Here is a 13,726-nt window from a genome sequence, read left to right on the forward strand (position 1 = left end):
ATTTTTTTATCTCTGCAATTGGGAACTACAAAAAAGCTTCATTTCATTTTTTTTTAGGTTCCTGGAGCACATAATAAAATGTTATGTGCAGAATTAAATAAGCCTCCTTTCCAGGATATGTATGCATTTCTGTCCCCAAAGAAAAACCCTCTCTTGGATGCCCTGACATGTCCTCAAAATTTAGTGTAGAATGTAGATGGGACACCAAACCTAGAAGTTACTCTGGGAGACGCATGGAAAACGCACATGCACACACCTACATAAGAACATAAGATATTGCCATGCTGGGTCAGACCAAGGGTCCATCAAGCCCAGCATCCTGTTTCCAACAGAGGCCAAAACCAGGCCACAAGAACCTGGCAATTATCCAAACACTAAGAAGATCCCATGCTACTGATACAATTAATAGCAGTGGCTATTCCCTAAGTATAATTGATTAATAGCCATTAATGGACTTCTCCTCCAAGAACTTATCCAAACCTTTTTTGAACCCAGCTACACTAACTGCACTAATCACATCCTCTGGCAACAAATTCCAGAGCTTTATTGTGTGTTGAGTGAAAAAGAATTTTCTCCGATTAGTCTTAAATGTGTTACTTGCTAACTTCATGGAATGCCCCCTAGTCCTTCTATTATTTGAAAGTGTAAATAACCGAGTCACATCTACTTGTTCAAGACCTCTCATGATCTTAAAGACCTCTATCATATCCCCCCTTAGCCATCTCTTCTCCAAGCTGAACAGCCCTAACCTCTTCAGCCTTTCCTTATAGGGGAGATGTTCCATCACCTTTATCATTTTGGTTGCCCTTCTCTGTACCTTCTCCATCGCAACTATATCTTTTTTGAGATGCGGCGACCAGAATTGTACACAGTATTCAAGGTGCGGTCTCACCATGGAGCGATACAGAGGCATTATGACATTTTTCCGTTTCATTAACCATTCCCTTCCTAATAATTCCTGTTTGCTTTTTTGACTGCTGCAGCACACTGAGCTGACAATTTTAAAGTATTATCCACTATGATACCTAGATCTTTTTCCTGGGTGGTAGCTCCTAATATGGAACCTAACATCGTGTATCTATAGCAAGGGTTATTTTTCCCTATATAGGCAACACCTTGCACTTGTCCACATTAAATTTCATCTGCCATTTGGATGCCCAATCTTCCAGTCTTGCAAGGTCCTCCTACAAAAACAAGATGTGTACAGAAATTTGCTGGGTGCCCTGGTCCCTTAGATTACAGGGATTCTTCTTACAAATATTTCCCATGATTTTTTTTTTTTTTTTGTAATACAATTTTTATTGAGTGATCCTCAGACACAATATGAAACTTTGCCGATTTTGGAAAATCATGACCGTGGTGCCAATGTTAGTTATTTATTTATTTATTTATTTATTTATTTGCATGCCCAGGTGATCCTTGTGCCCTTGCTAGCCAGCAGATGCTGGAAGGAAAGTCTCATCGGAGATTTACCTTCAGCATCACTCCTTGGACAGCAGGGCATGCTGCACCGATGGCAACTGTCTTTCTTTCCTTCTTAACTCCTACTGGCTAATCTGAGCATGAGACTTACACCTACAGTCATTTTCTTTCTTCTTCTTTCTTTGCTCAGGAGTACTCATATAAAAGCTTAAATATCAGTGTTTTATCATGGATGTCTTTAGCTCTTTATAGTTTTCTACCTCCAATAATCTTAACGGTTGTGGGTTTGTTTTTTTTTGTTTTGTTTTGTTCAGTATTGCTTTCCTGTTCTTCTTGAAATAAATTGTGATTAATCTAAAAGTGATAAATTAAAATCTCTTGGTCTTTATTCAGTATTCACATTCTATCAAGTTCATGATAAGTTCGTTGATCAAATGTATTTTTCAGTTCCCTATAACAGTCTCCAAACCATTTAGCAAATCAATTTTATTCCTTCAGTCCACAGCACAACCTGGACGAGCTGTGTTTCAGTATGTTACGCCTGTCTCGAGGGAATTTGTTCACATAGAAGAAACATGGATAAATATGTTTATATAATGATGTAACTTGTATGTAATCCCATTCTTCATCTTTCTGGCAGAAAGGGTCACACTCAGGTGATGCTGAGACCAAAGGGGAAGTGCTTCTAGGCTCTTGAGGATCAGGATAACAAACCAGACTTCCAACGCTGCTCCATCTGCCTCCAAATGCAAGCCAAGGAGGAGAAGGTTGCACTGTTCAGGAAGTGCTGCCGCTGCTGCTGCTGATAACCCCCTCTTGCAGGTGGTTGGGGAAGATGGAGCTGCCAGCCAGCTTGCTTCAAGCCCGCCGTAGCAGAGGGAGAGCACCGATGCTTGCCTTGTCACTTCAGTACTGCATTGGATGGATGGCTGTTTGCCTTGTGACTGCTGCCTGGATCAGCTGTGATTCTGGTGGATTGTGCATCTTTTGCAGCTGCTTGCTGGGTTCCTGCTGACTTTGATCTTGCTCCTTCGTCAGCTGTTCTGCCTGCAGTGCTGTCTCTTGCTGCCACTGTCCTGCTGGCCTGGCTGCTCTCTCCCTGGTGAGTGTTTCTTTCTGCTGCTGCTGCTGTTCTACTGCTTCTACTTTTCTATCCTTCCAGGTTGCTTAGTTCAGTTGCCTTCTGCTATGCTTCTGGCTTCCCCTTGTTTACCGTATTTTGTCTCCTGTTGTGTCCTGATGGATCATTTAGAGAACACCTGACCAGACTTTTAAATTCTCCACATTACCTGACCAGCCTTGTTGCTTCAGGGACAGTGCTTGCATTATATATAATTCCAAATTGAGAACAGGAAAAGTGTGTCGCATTTGGAAATGCCATATTGGGAATATACTGAATGTTTTGTTTTGAGTATGTCATGGGATGCCCAGTCTTTTTATTTTCTTGGTTGCACTTTTGTTCAGCAGTTCTGCTTTGCCATGAGTGCTGATAGTTATTTATTTAGTTAGTTACTTACATTGATATTCTGCCTCTCTTCAAGAATTGTCTCAAAGTAGATTGCAATAAATTTAAATCAGAAAATTGCAATTGGATAAACTTACAGTGGGGATTAAATTTACAGCTAGAATAGTATTAGGAGCCCAGTCCCAATTGTAAAGTTCTTATTCATAGGTTCAGGAGAATGGGGTCTCTGCAGGGATGACTTGGCTGAAGAGCCATGGCTTAGTATTATTATTGAAAATGAGATAAGCCTGGCTCGAGTGGTGAGGTAGTGGTACTTTGTTTCAGATTTTTGGTGCATAACAGTTGTCAGCATGAATTCTCATACAGGACAATTTGGCAGAAGCCAGAGAAGAAGAAAGAGCCATTTAGGAGGACCAGATTACTCTTGTAGGTGTGTAGGAGGAGAGACGTTTTGAAATGTACTTGGGTGCTTGTTTATTCATACACTTGGAAATGAAGCAGAGAGTTTTGAATGTTATCCTGTTTTCGACTGGGAGCCTGTGCAGTAGGTGTACTGTTGGTTTTATGCAGTCCATTGCTTTGACTCCTAACAAAATTCTAGTGGTAGTACTTCCTAAAAGCTGGAGGCACTTCATACTGTGTTGTAGGATGTCATTAAATAGGGAGTTGGCAGTAGTCAATTTGGCTGGTGATTACTGCATGGATTACAGTGGCAAAATTGTGTTTATTGAGACATTTGTGCAGTTGGTGGATCTGGTGCAGGTACATAAAGGAGGTTCTTACCACTTTAGTGATATGTGATTCCATAGTGAGGTTTTGGTCAAACTGAACCTTTAGGTTTTACTGACTCCTTAGGATATAACAGGGTAGCTGATAGGGAAAGTAGCGATCATAGGAGATGACCCTGTTAGCTGACCCAATGGAGTTCCAGTTTGGAGAGGTTTAACTTTTTTTTTTAACTGTTTATTTTCTTGTATTTCTAATTAAACAACCACAACTGTTGCCATTGCAAACTTTAAAAAGACATGACCTCTGTCTCAGCCCATACCAGTATATAATCTAAAAAGATATTAGATAGCTCTGCTGTAAAACTTGAGGTTCCACAAAATATAGTTCTGAAACCAATACAATACTGGAGAGTAGGCACCCCTAAGAAGTGAGAAATCATATACATCCTCGAGCACCATACAGATCCATGAGCTGACTTCTCTCAGTTACACAATCTGCTTATGAGTAGAATCTATCAAGCCTGCTCCACCCACTTAGACCAAAATGGTGCCCATATCTTGTCATAGAGAAGTGTTTGCCTAAGAAGCATATAGGTGAGTTTTCCACTGAGGAAATTTCATGCACCTGTAGTGCCAACAGGCCATCATAGGCACAGATTTCCAAAGTGTAGTTATCATTACCCTGCCTGTATGAATTAGATGATCTGCTAGACATCATTTTGACATACCTAGATTGTGGACTCCCATCTCCCTAATAAGCAAAGTGATGGTTTGAAGTTAACATCCACACTCAGAATACGATGCATCTCCAGCCCAATCTGCCTTCAAAACTCCCTCATAAAAGAGCAGTCCCACCACACATGCAGATACATTCCTACTTACCCATAACCTGCCCAACACAAATTTGAGGCGCCTGTTGAAAATTCAGAATAGTAGGCCGGGAACCTATACATTCTGTGGAGAAGCTTCACCATTAATTCTATCCACTTTCCACATAGTGGTAGCTTGTGTGCAGCTTTCTATATAACCCTCCCAATTGTCAGCATTCAATTCCATTTGCAGGTCCCTGTTCCAGAGGACCTCTAGGCATAATGAGGGATCCCATTCCATCTGCCTTGTAAAACTTTGAGTTTCCCCGTCTTGGGAAATTTTCTTGGGTGATAATTTGCTCAAGGGGTTTAATTTTATCTTTGTGGCCACTAAGCCATTGGGTTACTGTAAGACAGTCCTTGAGAATGAATGAGTATAATAAATGTTCTGTATTTTATTTTGTACTTCTTTGTATTTTCATATTTTTAAATGCTGTACATCGCTTAGGGAGATTTTATCAAAGAAATGATCAATAACAAAATGTCAAATTAAAAATAAATAAATAAAGTTTGGTCAGGTGTCATTTTGATGAACAGTTGGATGTTGTCAGCAGATAGGTGGCATTTATTGATGCCTTCAATGCCACTGTCCCCTTAAGTATAAGATCAGGAGTTGGTGAATGACAGTGTCAAAGGCAGCAGAAAGATATAATAAGAGTATTAGGGAGTCACAGCCTTGGTCTGCCTGTAGATGGATACTTTGCCAGATTCATACTGGACTTCTATTTCCAGTACCAATGGTGTAGAATATTGTACTCTTCTAGGAAATCTGAGTTAGAGGTAAACCACTTTTTCCACCACCTTGGATAAGAAGGGAAAGCTTGAGACTGGATCATAGTTGTCAATTAGATTTTGGATCTGGAACCAAGTTTCTTCAAGATAGGTTTGATGATTGCCTTTTTAAGTGAATAAGGTAGGGGAGTGCATCACTTCATCTTGAACATTCTATCAAAGTAGTGCTACTCATGAACTGAAAAATTCCTGCCATGTACCGCTAAGGAAAGTATATTTGTTTTAGATGATTACCTGATAGTTTGGTGATTTCTTCCAAAATGCTTTTCTGTAATATATTGTGCTAAAGTATGTTATGTATCATTTTGGTTCCCATGGTAGCAATGGCTTCCAAATATTCATCTTAATTGTCAATAATTGCATCACAAAAGGTTATGCAGAATTATGGGTCAACAAATAAGTCATAGATTATACCTCTTTACTGGAATAATTTTAATACATCTGTGCCTAGCTTTCGAGAATTATCCTCTGTTCATCAGGTCAGTGAAGAAATAGCTGAGTTACACTGGGTTTAAATAGTACAGAGTCATCTAGGTTTTAGGCTGCCTGCATATGCTAATACAGCTCAGTAAAGGAGGTGGGGATGCCTTTTCTGAGCTGTGCTGAATACACTGTTTTGAAGAGGTTTGTGTTACTTCATACAATAATAGATAGCGTTTGTGTTGCTTTTACTGAGATAACATCAGAATCTGAATAGACAGTATTAATTTTGTGCGTGTGATGAAAAGTAAGGAGAAATGTCCTAGTTCCATTTTGCACCTATTGCTATGGAAGTTTCTGTGGAGAAGGGAGTGTAGAACCGAAGGTGCAGGCTTTCTGTGGGCTTTTATCCCATTCAGGATAGTGCAGAGATCTCCTTTTCATATGTAGTGTGTACCGCAGCAGCAGGCCTTGGTAATGCTAAAACCTACCACCACCGCAAGTGCAAAAAAAGACTTGCCAAGTGTATCCATGCACACTGACACTCATACACTGTAAAGTATTCACACTGTTGGTTGTTGGGTGGAGGTACTCCTTTGTATGGTAGTCAAATAAAGCACTGGATGGTTATTAGTGAAGTGAGTGCTTGGTTAAAATCTGATGTCTCATAGAAATCAATGTTTGCTACATGGAGCAAGGTTTATGTACTACAGTGAAGCATGTGCTGATTAAAGAAAGTTCACTTGGCCTTTCGCCAAACCTTTGTCGTTCTGCAGGTACTGCAAAAGTACAGTCGGAGAAAGTTTCTCAGGCACACAATAATGGAAGTGAGAATATTATTGAAAAGGAGGATATTGGAAAAAGCTTTAAAGATTTTCCTATGGCACTTAAGGTAATGTGAAAAAATCTACTGTAAAATTATTTTATAAAAAGCTTTAATGTAAATTATTCAAAGTGCTGCTTTACTTGAAAAAAACATCTGGGAAAAAAAATCCCTGAATACTTTAGTTCTTCTGTCTATCTTTCTGACATTGAAAACAAAATCTCAGTTAAGTAATACAGTAGTGATTATGAATACCAGAAGTAGAGGTCAACCAACATCTTTTGATGCTGTACTGTGGCAAAGAAAAAGAAGTGAAAAAGAGAACCTGAATTTCACAAAGTAGATAAGTTGCTCAGAGGTATTTAGATGTGATCTCCAGGGCTGCATCAGCTAGAAATTTGTTAACTCAAACCACAGGTCAATCATTTTGATTATCATATCTGGACAAAGAGAAGAAAAAACTCTGTGGCTGTTCTACTGTGATTTTGTCAGGAGAAAGATAATGAAGAAAGCATGGTCACAGCCGCAGGCTGATGATTTAAAAAACAAAACAAAACAAAACAAAAAAAACCTGAACAAGGGGAGAGTGAAGGGGGGCCATGCAACCCCAGGAATGCAGGCTGATCAGGAGATGACAGCACCCCTGGGCCTGCTGATTGGAAGACTGTGGTAATCCATGTCACTCTGCTGGTTCACTGGTTCACTGCTGGTTCACTGCTGATGTGTTCTCTGGTTGGTAGACCAACCAGAGAACACATCAGCTCGGGTTCTCTTGCCAGTACACTGATAAAGCAGGCTGATGTATGATATAAAGTTGGACAGATAATTGCTGCTTGGGGTAATTAAATGGGAACAGAGCTGCTAATGATGTCAGGGAATGGTGATTTGGGGGACACTGGGCACTGTTGGTGAAAGGAAGAGGGATGAGGTGAGGTTATGCGGCAGGGAATAGCATATGTATTTATTTATTTATTTATTTTATTTATCGAGTTTTATATACCATCATTCGATTTCTCCATCACAACAATACAATTTTCCATGGGTAAGATGTTAGGAGGTTAGGATGGGGATTAATATCATATTCATTTTGAATAACTCGTATTTGATGGCTAAAGTGTTAGAAGATTAGTAGATGCATTGATATACAAAGAGCGTTCATTTATACATATAGCGATCATTTATACATACAGCATTCATTTAAAGTAGTACTAAGATTGAGGGGGATATTCTAAACATAGTAAGGAGAACATGGTGGGAATCAGAAAGAAGGCTAATAGGGTGGAAGTTTCAAACAAGATTTGTGTTATATATTGGGTATGAGTCATTTGGTGTTTTGATAGGCTTTGGTGAACATCCAGGTTTTCAGTTCCTTTTTGAAGGTTGGGGGTGGTACCAAGGGATTTTCAGCTTAGTACGTGGCTTGTAGGTTCAGAAGTTGATCAGGTAAGATTTTGGATTGGATTGGGCTCAGAGTATCTCTTCTAGACAGGGAAAACAGAAAAGAAAACCCCCCACATTTTCCCCTCTGTGAATGTAATGTGCTGCTATTACTACTCTATAGCGCTATGTGATATATGAAGCACTATACAAAAACACATAAGGGACAGTCTCTTCCAAGTAGAGTTTACAGTCTAATCAAGGGCAAAAGAGACTTTGGGAATGTCATTTATTAAGAAAATGCTTAAAATCAATAAGGCTATGAGTAGGATAATCTGGGGTTAAGATCTAAAACTTGGTGGGATTTTAGTCTGAATTTGAATAAGGTCAGAGAGAGAGCATGATGCACCAATTAAGGAGGTCCATTCCAAGCATATAGTAGAGCAAGCTGGGACGCATGGCATGGGAAATTGCCAGTGGAGGAGAAGGGCATAGGTAAGTGCGACTTGCCTGATGAGTAGAATTCACAAGGAGAGATTGTAGGGAGAGAGGGAGTGAAGAGCTGTAGAACTAAGGCTCCTGAAGATGAGTAAGAGGAGCTTGAACTGTATTTGGAAATGGATAGGGAGCCAAAGTAGTGACTTGGGAAGAGGGGGTAAAATGGGTGTATCAACATTGGCAAAAGATAAGTTGCTCTGCTGAGTTTTGGATAGATTTTAATGGAGATCTCATTGGGAGTCCAGTTAGGAGCAGGTTGCAGTAATCTAAGCAGGGTGTCTTACAGGGACATGAATTTTTCCCACCAGTCCTATGCACCAACTTTTTTCCCACCAGTCCTATGCACCAACTTTTTTTTTTTTTAACAGGCCTTCGCTACTTAACTGGCTATATTCTTTTGAATATAATCGGTTAAGGCTAAAGTTATCTGGTAGCTTGTTCTCTCATAACTTTAGATATGGAGATAGCCAAATAATTTCTTCAGCTAACTCCAAATATTGGAGTTAGCTGGATAAATTATTCAACTAACTCGTTTCCGCCCTGGAATGCTCCCAACACATTCTTTTACTTATTCTGCTAAACCTTAGATGGGTAAGAGTGAGGAATATTCAAAGCTCACCATTTAGCCAGATAATTTATAAGTTATCCAGCTAAATGACTTTGAATATTGGTCTCTACATATGGAACTTGTTTTTGAGAGCTACACTCCATATGGGTCCAAGCTTAGAAAGCAGATTAATGCGAAGGATGATGCTGCCAGAATATACAAGTATATCGCACCCTAAGTTACAATGATGATGTGAAAAGGGGGCATGAGGAGAGTGGAAGGAGTGGTGATTTGCTGTCAGTGTGTATACTATGAGGTCAGTATTCAAAAACTCATTAGGGGTAAGATAACTGGATAACTTTACTCAGTTATCGTTACCCAGTTAAAAGTGTTGTTGAATATCTGGCTAACCTGCTAGATTTGAAAACTTAGGAGTCATTTACTAAGCATTTTTTCCCTTATACACAGAATGGGAGAAAACCTTTAGTAAATGACCCCCATAGCCGATTAAGATGAAAATAAGTGCTAGCTGACGAATTTAGAAACAAACAAAGCAAGACTGTCCAGCAGTGTACCCTTTCTCGATCTCTCTTCAGCACAATAGTAAAATAAAAATATATGGTTCAGGGGCCCAGCCGTCCATGCCTTTCAGCATAATATAAAAAAATAATCCATTCTGGCCTCGAATCTCCTCTCAATCTCCCTCCTGCCCTGCTTTCAACACACCTGACATAATAAAATACTCTCTCTGGAGGCCTGACCCTCCTCCTAGTTACCTTCCCCCTACCTTCAGCACAATATAAAAATAAATAACTCAGTCTGACCCCCAACTCCTCTTCTGATTCGCTCTCCCCCACCCACTTCAGCACAAATATAAAAAAAATAACCAGGTCTGGGAGGCTCAACTTCCTCCTGATCCCCACCTTCAGTGTAATAGAAAAAGAACAGCATGGCTCAAACCCTTCTCCTGATTTCCCCCCCCCCCCCTTCCACCCTGCTTTTAAAATAATTGTTAGGCCATAGCCCCTCCTCCTGATCTTCCAAGAAATCGCAAAGCCCTGTCCTCCCCCAAAACTGCCCAAAGTTCCCCCAGCCAAGCTGGAAGGAGGACACGGGTTTACCTCCTCCCAGCTCGGCTGAATACTAAGTGCAGGTAGCTTTGCAGACTGCCCGCACTTAGTATTCATATATTCACTGCACTTTGACTGCAAGGGGCCATTATCCATTCAGAGGGGAAAAACGCATTGGTTAAAAATAGCGTAGTATTGTTTTTCAGGTTTAATGTACTGTACGCTCAAGTTGCTGGCTGTATAACCGAACTTTGTTGTCACTTCTGTTGTACTGATGCACATTGAATAGTGTTATCTTTCCATGACAGCTGCTGCTGAAGAATCCTGTATTCATGTCCCTGACAGCATCCAGCTGTGCTGACGCATTAATTACTACTGGCTTTGCTACGTTTTTGCCCAAGTTCATAGAAAATCAGTTTTCCCAGAACTCCAGCTTTTCAGCCACTTTGGCAGGTAAGCTGTGGTTCATTATTTCTTAAATAGAATAAACATTTACCTGGCACCTCACATGACATTGGTCTCTGTTTGAACAAAAGCATATGTTACTGAGAAATTCTAGTGAAAGAATCTTGACAAAATATATATATATAACCTTAAAAGTGTTTTTCTCTCTTTAAATATATCCTTTTCTGTTTAAAATAAAATAAGATTAGGAGACTTAGGACTGCCTGCATGGTGTACTGTTTTACCCCCCCCCCCCCTCCCCAACTAGCCATTGGTGCAGTTCTTCCTAAGAATTGCCCCATGAAAGCCAGTCTGTGGCAGGAGGGACTCTGACCAGATGCCACACCTTCTAGTGGAAGTTAAACAATCTGCGGATAGGACTGAAAAGCTCCTGAAACCAGAATTTCATGGACCTGATTTGAAAATTCCCATGCCCTTTTTCTCCTATATTTTAAAAGAAGTAATAGGACTATTTGAAAGAGGTATTTTTTAAGAGGTCACAGAAGAAAACAGTCAGTAGTAGAATTGACTTATTACATATGTTATCACTTAATGTGCAATGCAGATTTGTATAACTGTGGTTATAACAGTTCTGCAAATATAAATTATTTTATAACATTTTCTGTTTGTTGCAATTTTTTTTTACCTATCCTAGGTTTCACTATGTTAGAAAAAAACCAGAAGCCCATCAGTGTTTCCTTCCTTAGAGGGTTTGGCTTTCTATGCACACCTCCTGAGTATTTACCCCTCTCTCACCAATATTAAACTATTTTCTAAGATATATGTGAAAGAAATTCATTCTATGCTCTGTCTGCTTTAAAAAATGATTCATTGCAGATATGTGATGGCTTCAAAACTACAAACTAGTATGTACACTCACTCATTCTATAAAATGGTGAGAACCTCCCCTACACAATAGGTCTTCATTTCAAACTTTATGTAGAAAAAAAGGTGCTACCACCTTTTCAGATATGCACCATTTATCAAAATGTAATCCAGGACTGCCACTATTACAAATGGATTGAAGGAAAGAGTGCATCAGTGAAATTGTCTTAGATAGGTCATGTGGGGCCCTCATTACTAAGGGGCCTATGCAAAAAACTTGCGCTGAAAGCGGGCGCTGTGTATTCAGCGCCCGCTTTCATATAGCGCCCCCAGGCACCTTTCCTGGGGGCGCGATGCAATATTTAAATTAGGGCTCGTGTTGTCAAGGAGGTGCTAGGGGCAATTGCGCATCCCTAGCACCTCATTGACAGCGCAAGCCAGAAAGAGGTCCGCTGTGGTGGCTGTCTGCCGGTTAAGAAAACGGACGCTGAATTTATCAGCATCCCATTTTCCTAACCAGCTCATATGCAGGGGTTAGGAAAATGGACGCTAATTCACTGTCCATTCTCCCAACCTGACTACCGGCACCAAAAGGAGTGTATAAAATCAATATTAAAGTGTCCGGCACTTAATAATAATTTATTCACTCCTTCACTTAGGGGCGGATTTTAAAACGAGCGCGAATAGCCTACTTTTGTTTGCGCTCCAGGCGCAAACAAAAGTACGCTGGATTTTAGTAGATACGCGCGGAGCCGCGTGTATCCGCTAAAATCCTGGATCGGCGCGCGCAAGGCTATCGATTTCGTATAGCCGGCGTGCGCCGAGCCGCGCAGCCTACCCCCGTTCCATCCGAGGCCGCTCCGAAATCGGAGCGGCCTCGGAGGGAACTTTCCTTTGCCCTCCCCTCACCTTCCCCTCCCTTCCCCTACCTAACCCACCCGCCCGGCCCTGTCTAAACCCCCCCCTTACCTTTGTCGGGGGATTTACGCCTCCCGGAGGGAGGCGTAAATCCCCGCGCGCGAGCGGGCCTCCTGCGCGCCGGGCTGCGACCTGGGGGCGGGTACGGAGGGCGTGGCCACGCCCCCGGACCGCCCCGGGCCGTAGCCACGCCCCCGTACCCGCCCCCAAAACGCTGCCGACACGCCCCCGAAACGCCGCGACGACCGGGCCCGCCCCCGACACGCCCCTGACACGCCCCCCTCGGAGAACCCCGGGACTTATGCGAGTCCCGGGGCTCTGTGCGCGCCGGGAGGCCTATGTAAAATAGGCTTCCCGGCGCGCAGGGCCCTGCTCGCGTAAATCCGCCCGGTTTTGGGCGGATTTACGCGAGCAGGGCTCTGAAAATCCGCCCCTTATTGCGGATTGGTCCCTTTACTGTCACATGTCAGTGAAAGGACCAGTCACCTTTCAGAAGGCTGTCCTGACAGAGGATTGGTCCTTTCACTGACAAATGTCAGTGAAAAGGACCAGTAGGCAATAAGTGAAGGAGTGAATAAATTAAGTACCCGACACATTAATATTGATTTTATACACTCCTTCTGGTGCCGGTAGTCAGGTTCGGAGAATGGACGCTGAATTAACCAGCGTCCATTTTCCAAACCCCTGCCAGTGCTTTTTTAAACTTTTTAAATTATTTTTTAAAGCGTTGTTCCTCCCACTTAATATCCCAAGGATATTAAGTAGGAGGCAGTACAGAAAAGCAGTTTTTTCTGCTTTTCTGTTCTAGTTTTAGTAGCGCTCAGCCTGCTCCAGGCAGGCGTTAATTTCTGATTGCTAAAATGTGCGCCCTAGACACACAATTTTTTTTTTTGCATAGGGAGTGAATAGCTAATAGCCTCATTCACATGCATTTGCATGTGATAAGCACTATTAGTTTCACTCCACGTTGGACGTGCGTTGTAGAGGCGCTAATCCCCTTATTGCATAAGGGGATTAGTTAGCGCCTCTACAACCCGCATCCAACTGCAGGTTATACAGTGCGCTGGGCTCAGCGCACTGTATTGCATTGGGAACGGGAGAAAACCTTTAGAGGTCAATATTCAGAGGCATTTTTCTGGATAATTACAAGTTTTACAGCTAAATGCTGACTTTTGAATATTTTGGGTACTTAACTGTCTAAAATGTATCCAGATGACATATGGGCATACTGGGTGTGCTTCAGGGCGAAGTTAAGTTAGCTGATATTCAGATAACTTATCCAGCTAACTCTGGTCCTGCTATAGAATAGTAGTACTGTAGTACAGTGTGGTAATCATGGTTGAATAGAAGAGGTTTGAGCTTTTTGAGGACTTGGAGCTTGTAGTAGCCCTCTTTGATTGTTAGGTTGATGTGTTTTTTCATGTTGCGTTCAGAGTCCAGGGTGATACCAAGGTCTTTTACTTCGTTGGTGAGTTTAAAGTTTGGTTGTGTGGACACGATGTCTTGTATGATCTTTGTGGCGGGTTTG

At 41.6% G+C, this 13,726-nt stretch overlaps 1 protein-coding gene across 1 annotated transcript in view; it reads left to right on the plus strand.

The window, feature by feature from the left end:
* The window catches only part of SLCO4C1 (solute carrier organic anion transporter family member 4C1), a 203,386-nt gene that overhangs the window by 126,240 nt on the left and 63,420 nt on the right, over window positions 1-13,726 (plus strand). The window contains exons 6-7 of the mRNA XM_029572679.1: window positions 6,473-6,588; window positions 10,320-10,464. Of these exons, the coding sequence (XP_029428539.1) occupies window positions 6,473-6,588; window positions 10,320-10,464 (261 nt within the window). The remainder of the gene's footprint in view (window positions 1-6,472; window positions 6,589-10,319; window positions 10,465-13,726) is intronic.

Source organism: Rhinatrema bivittatum, chromosome 1 (genome assembly GCF_901001135.1).
Source record: "Rhinatrema bivittatum chromosome 1, aRhiBiv1.1, whole genome shotgun sequence".
NCBI classification, from domain to species: Eukaryota; Metazoa; Chordata; class Amphibia; order Gymnophiona; family Rhinatrematidae; genus Rhinatrema; species Rhinatrema bivittatum.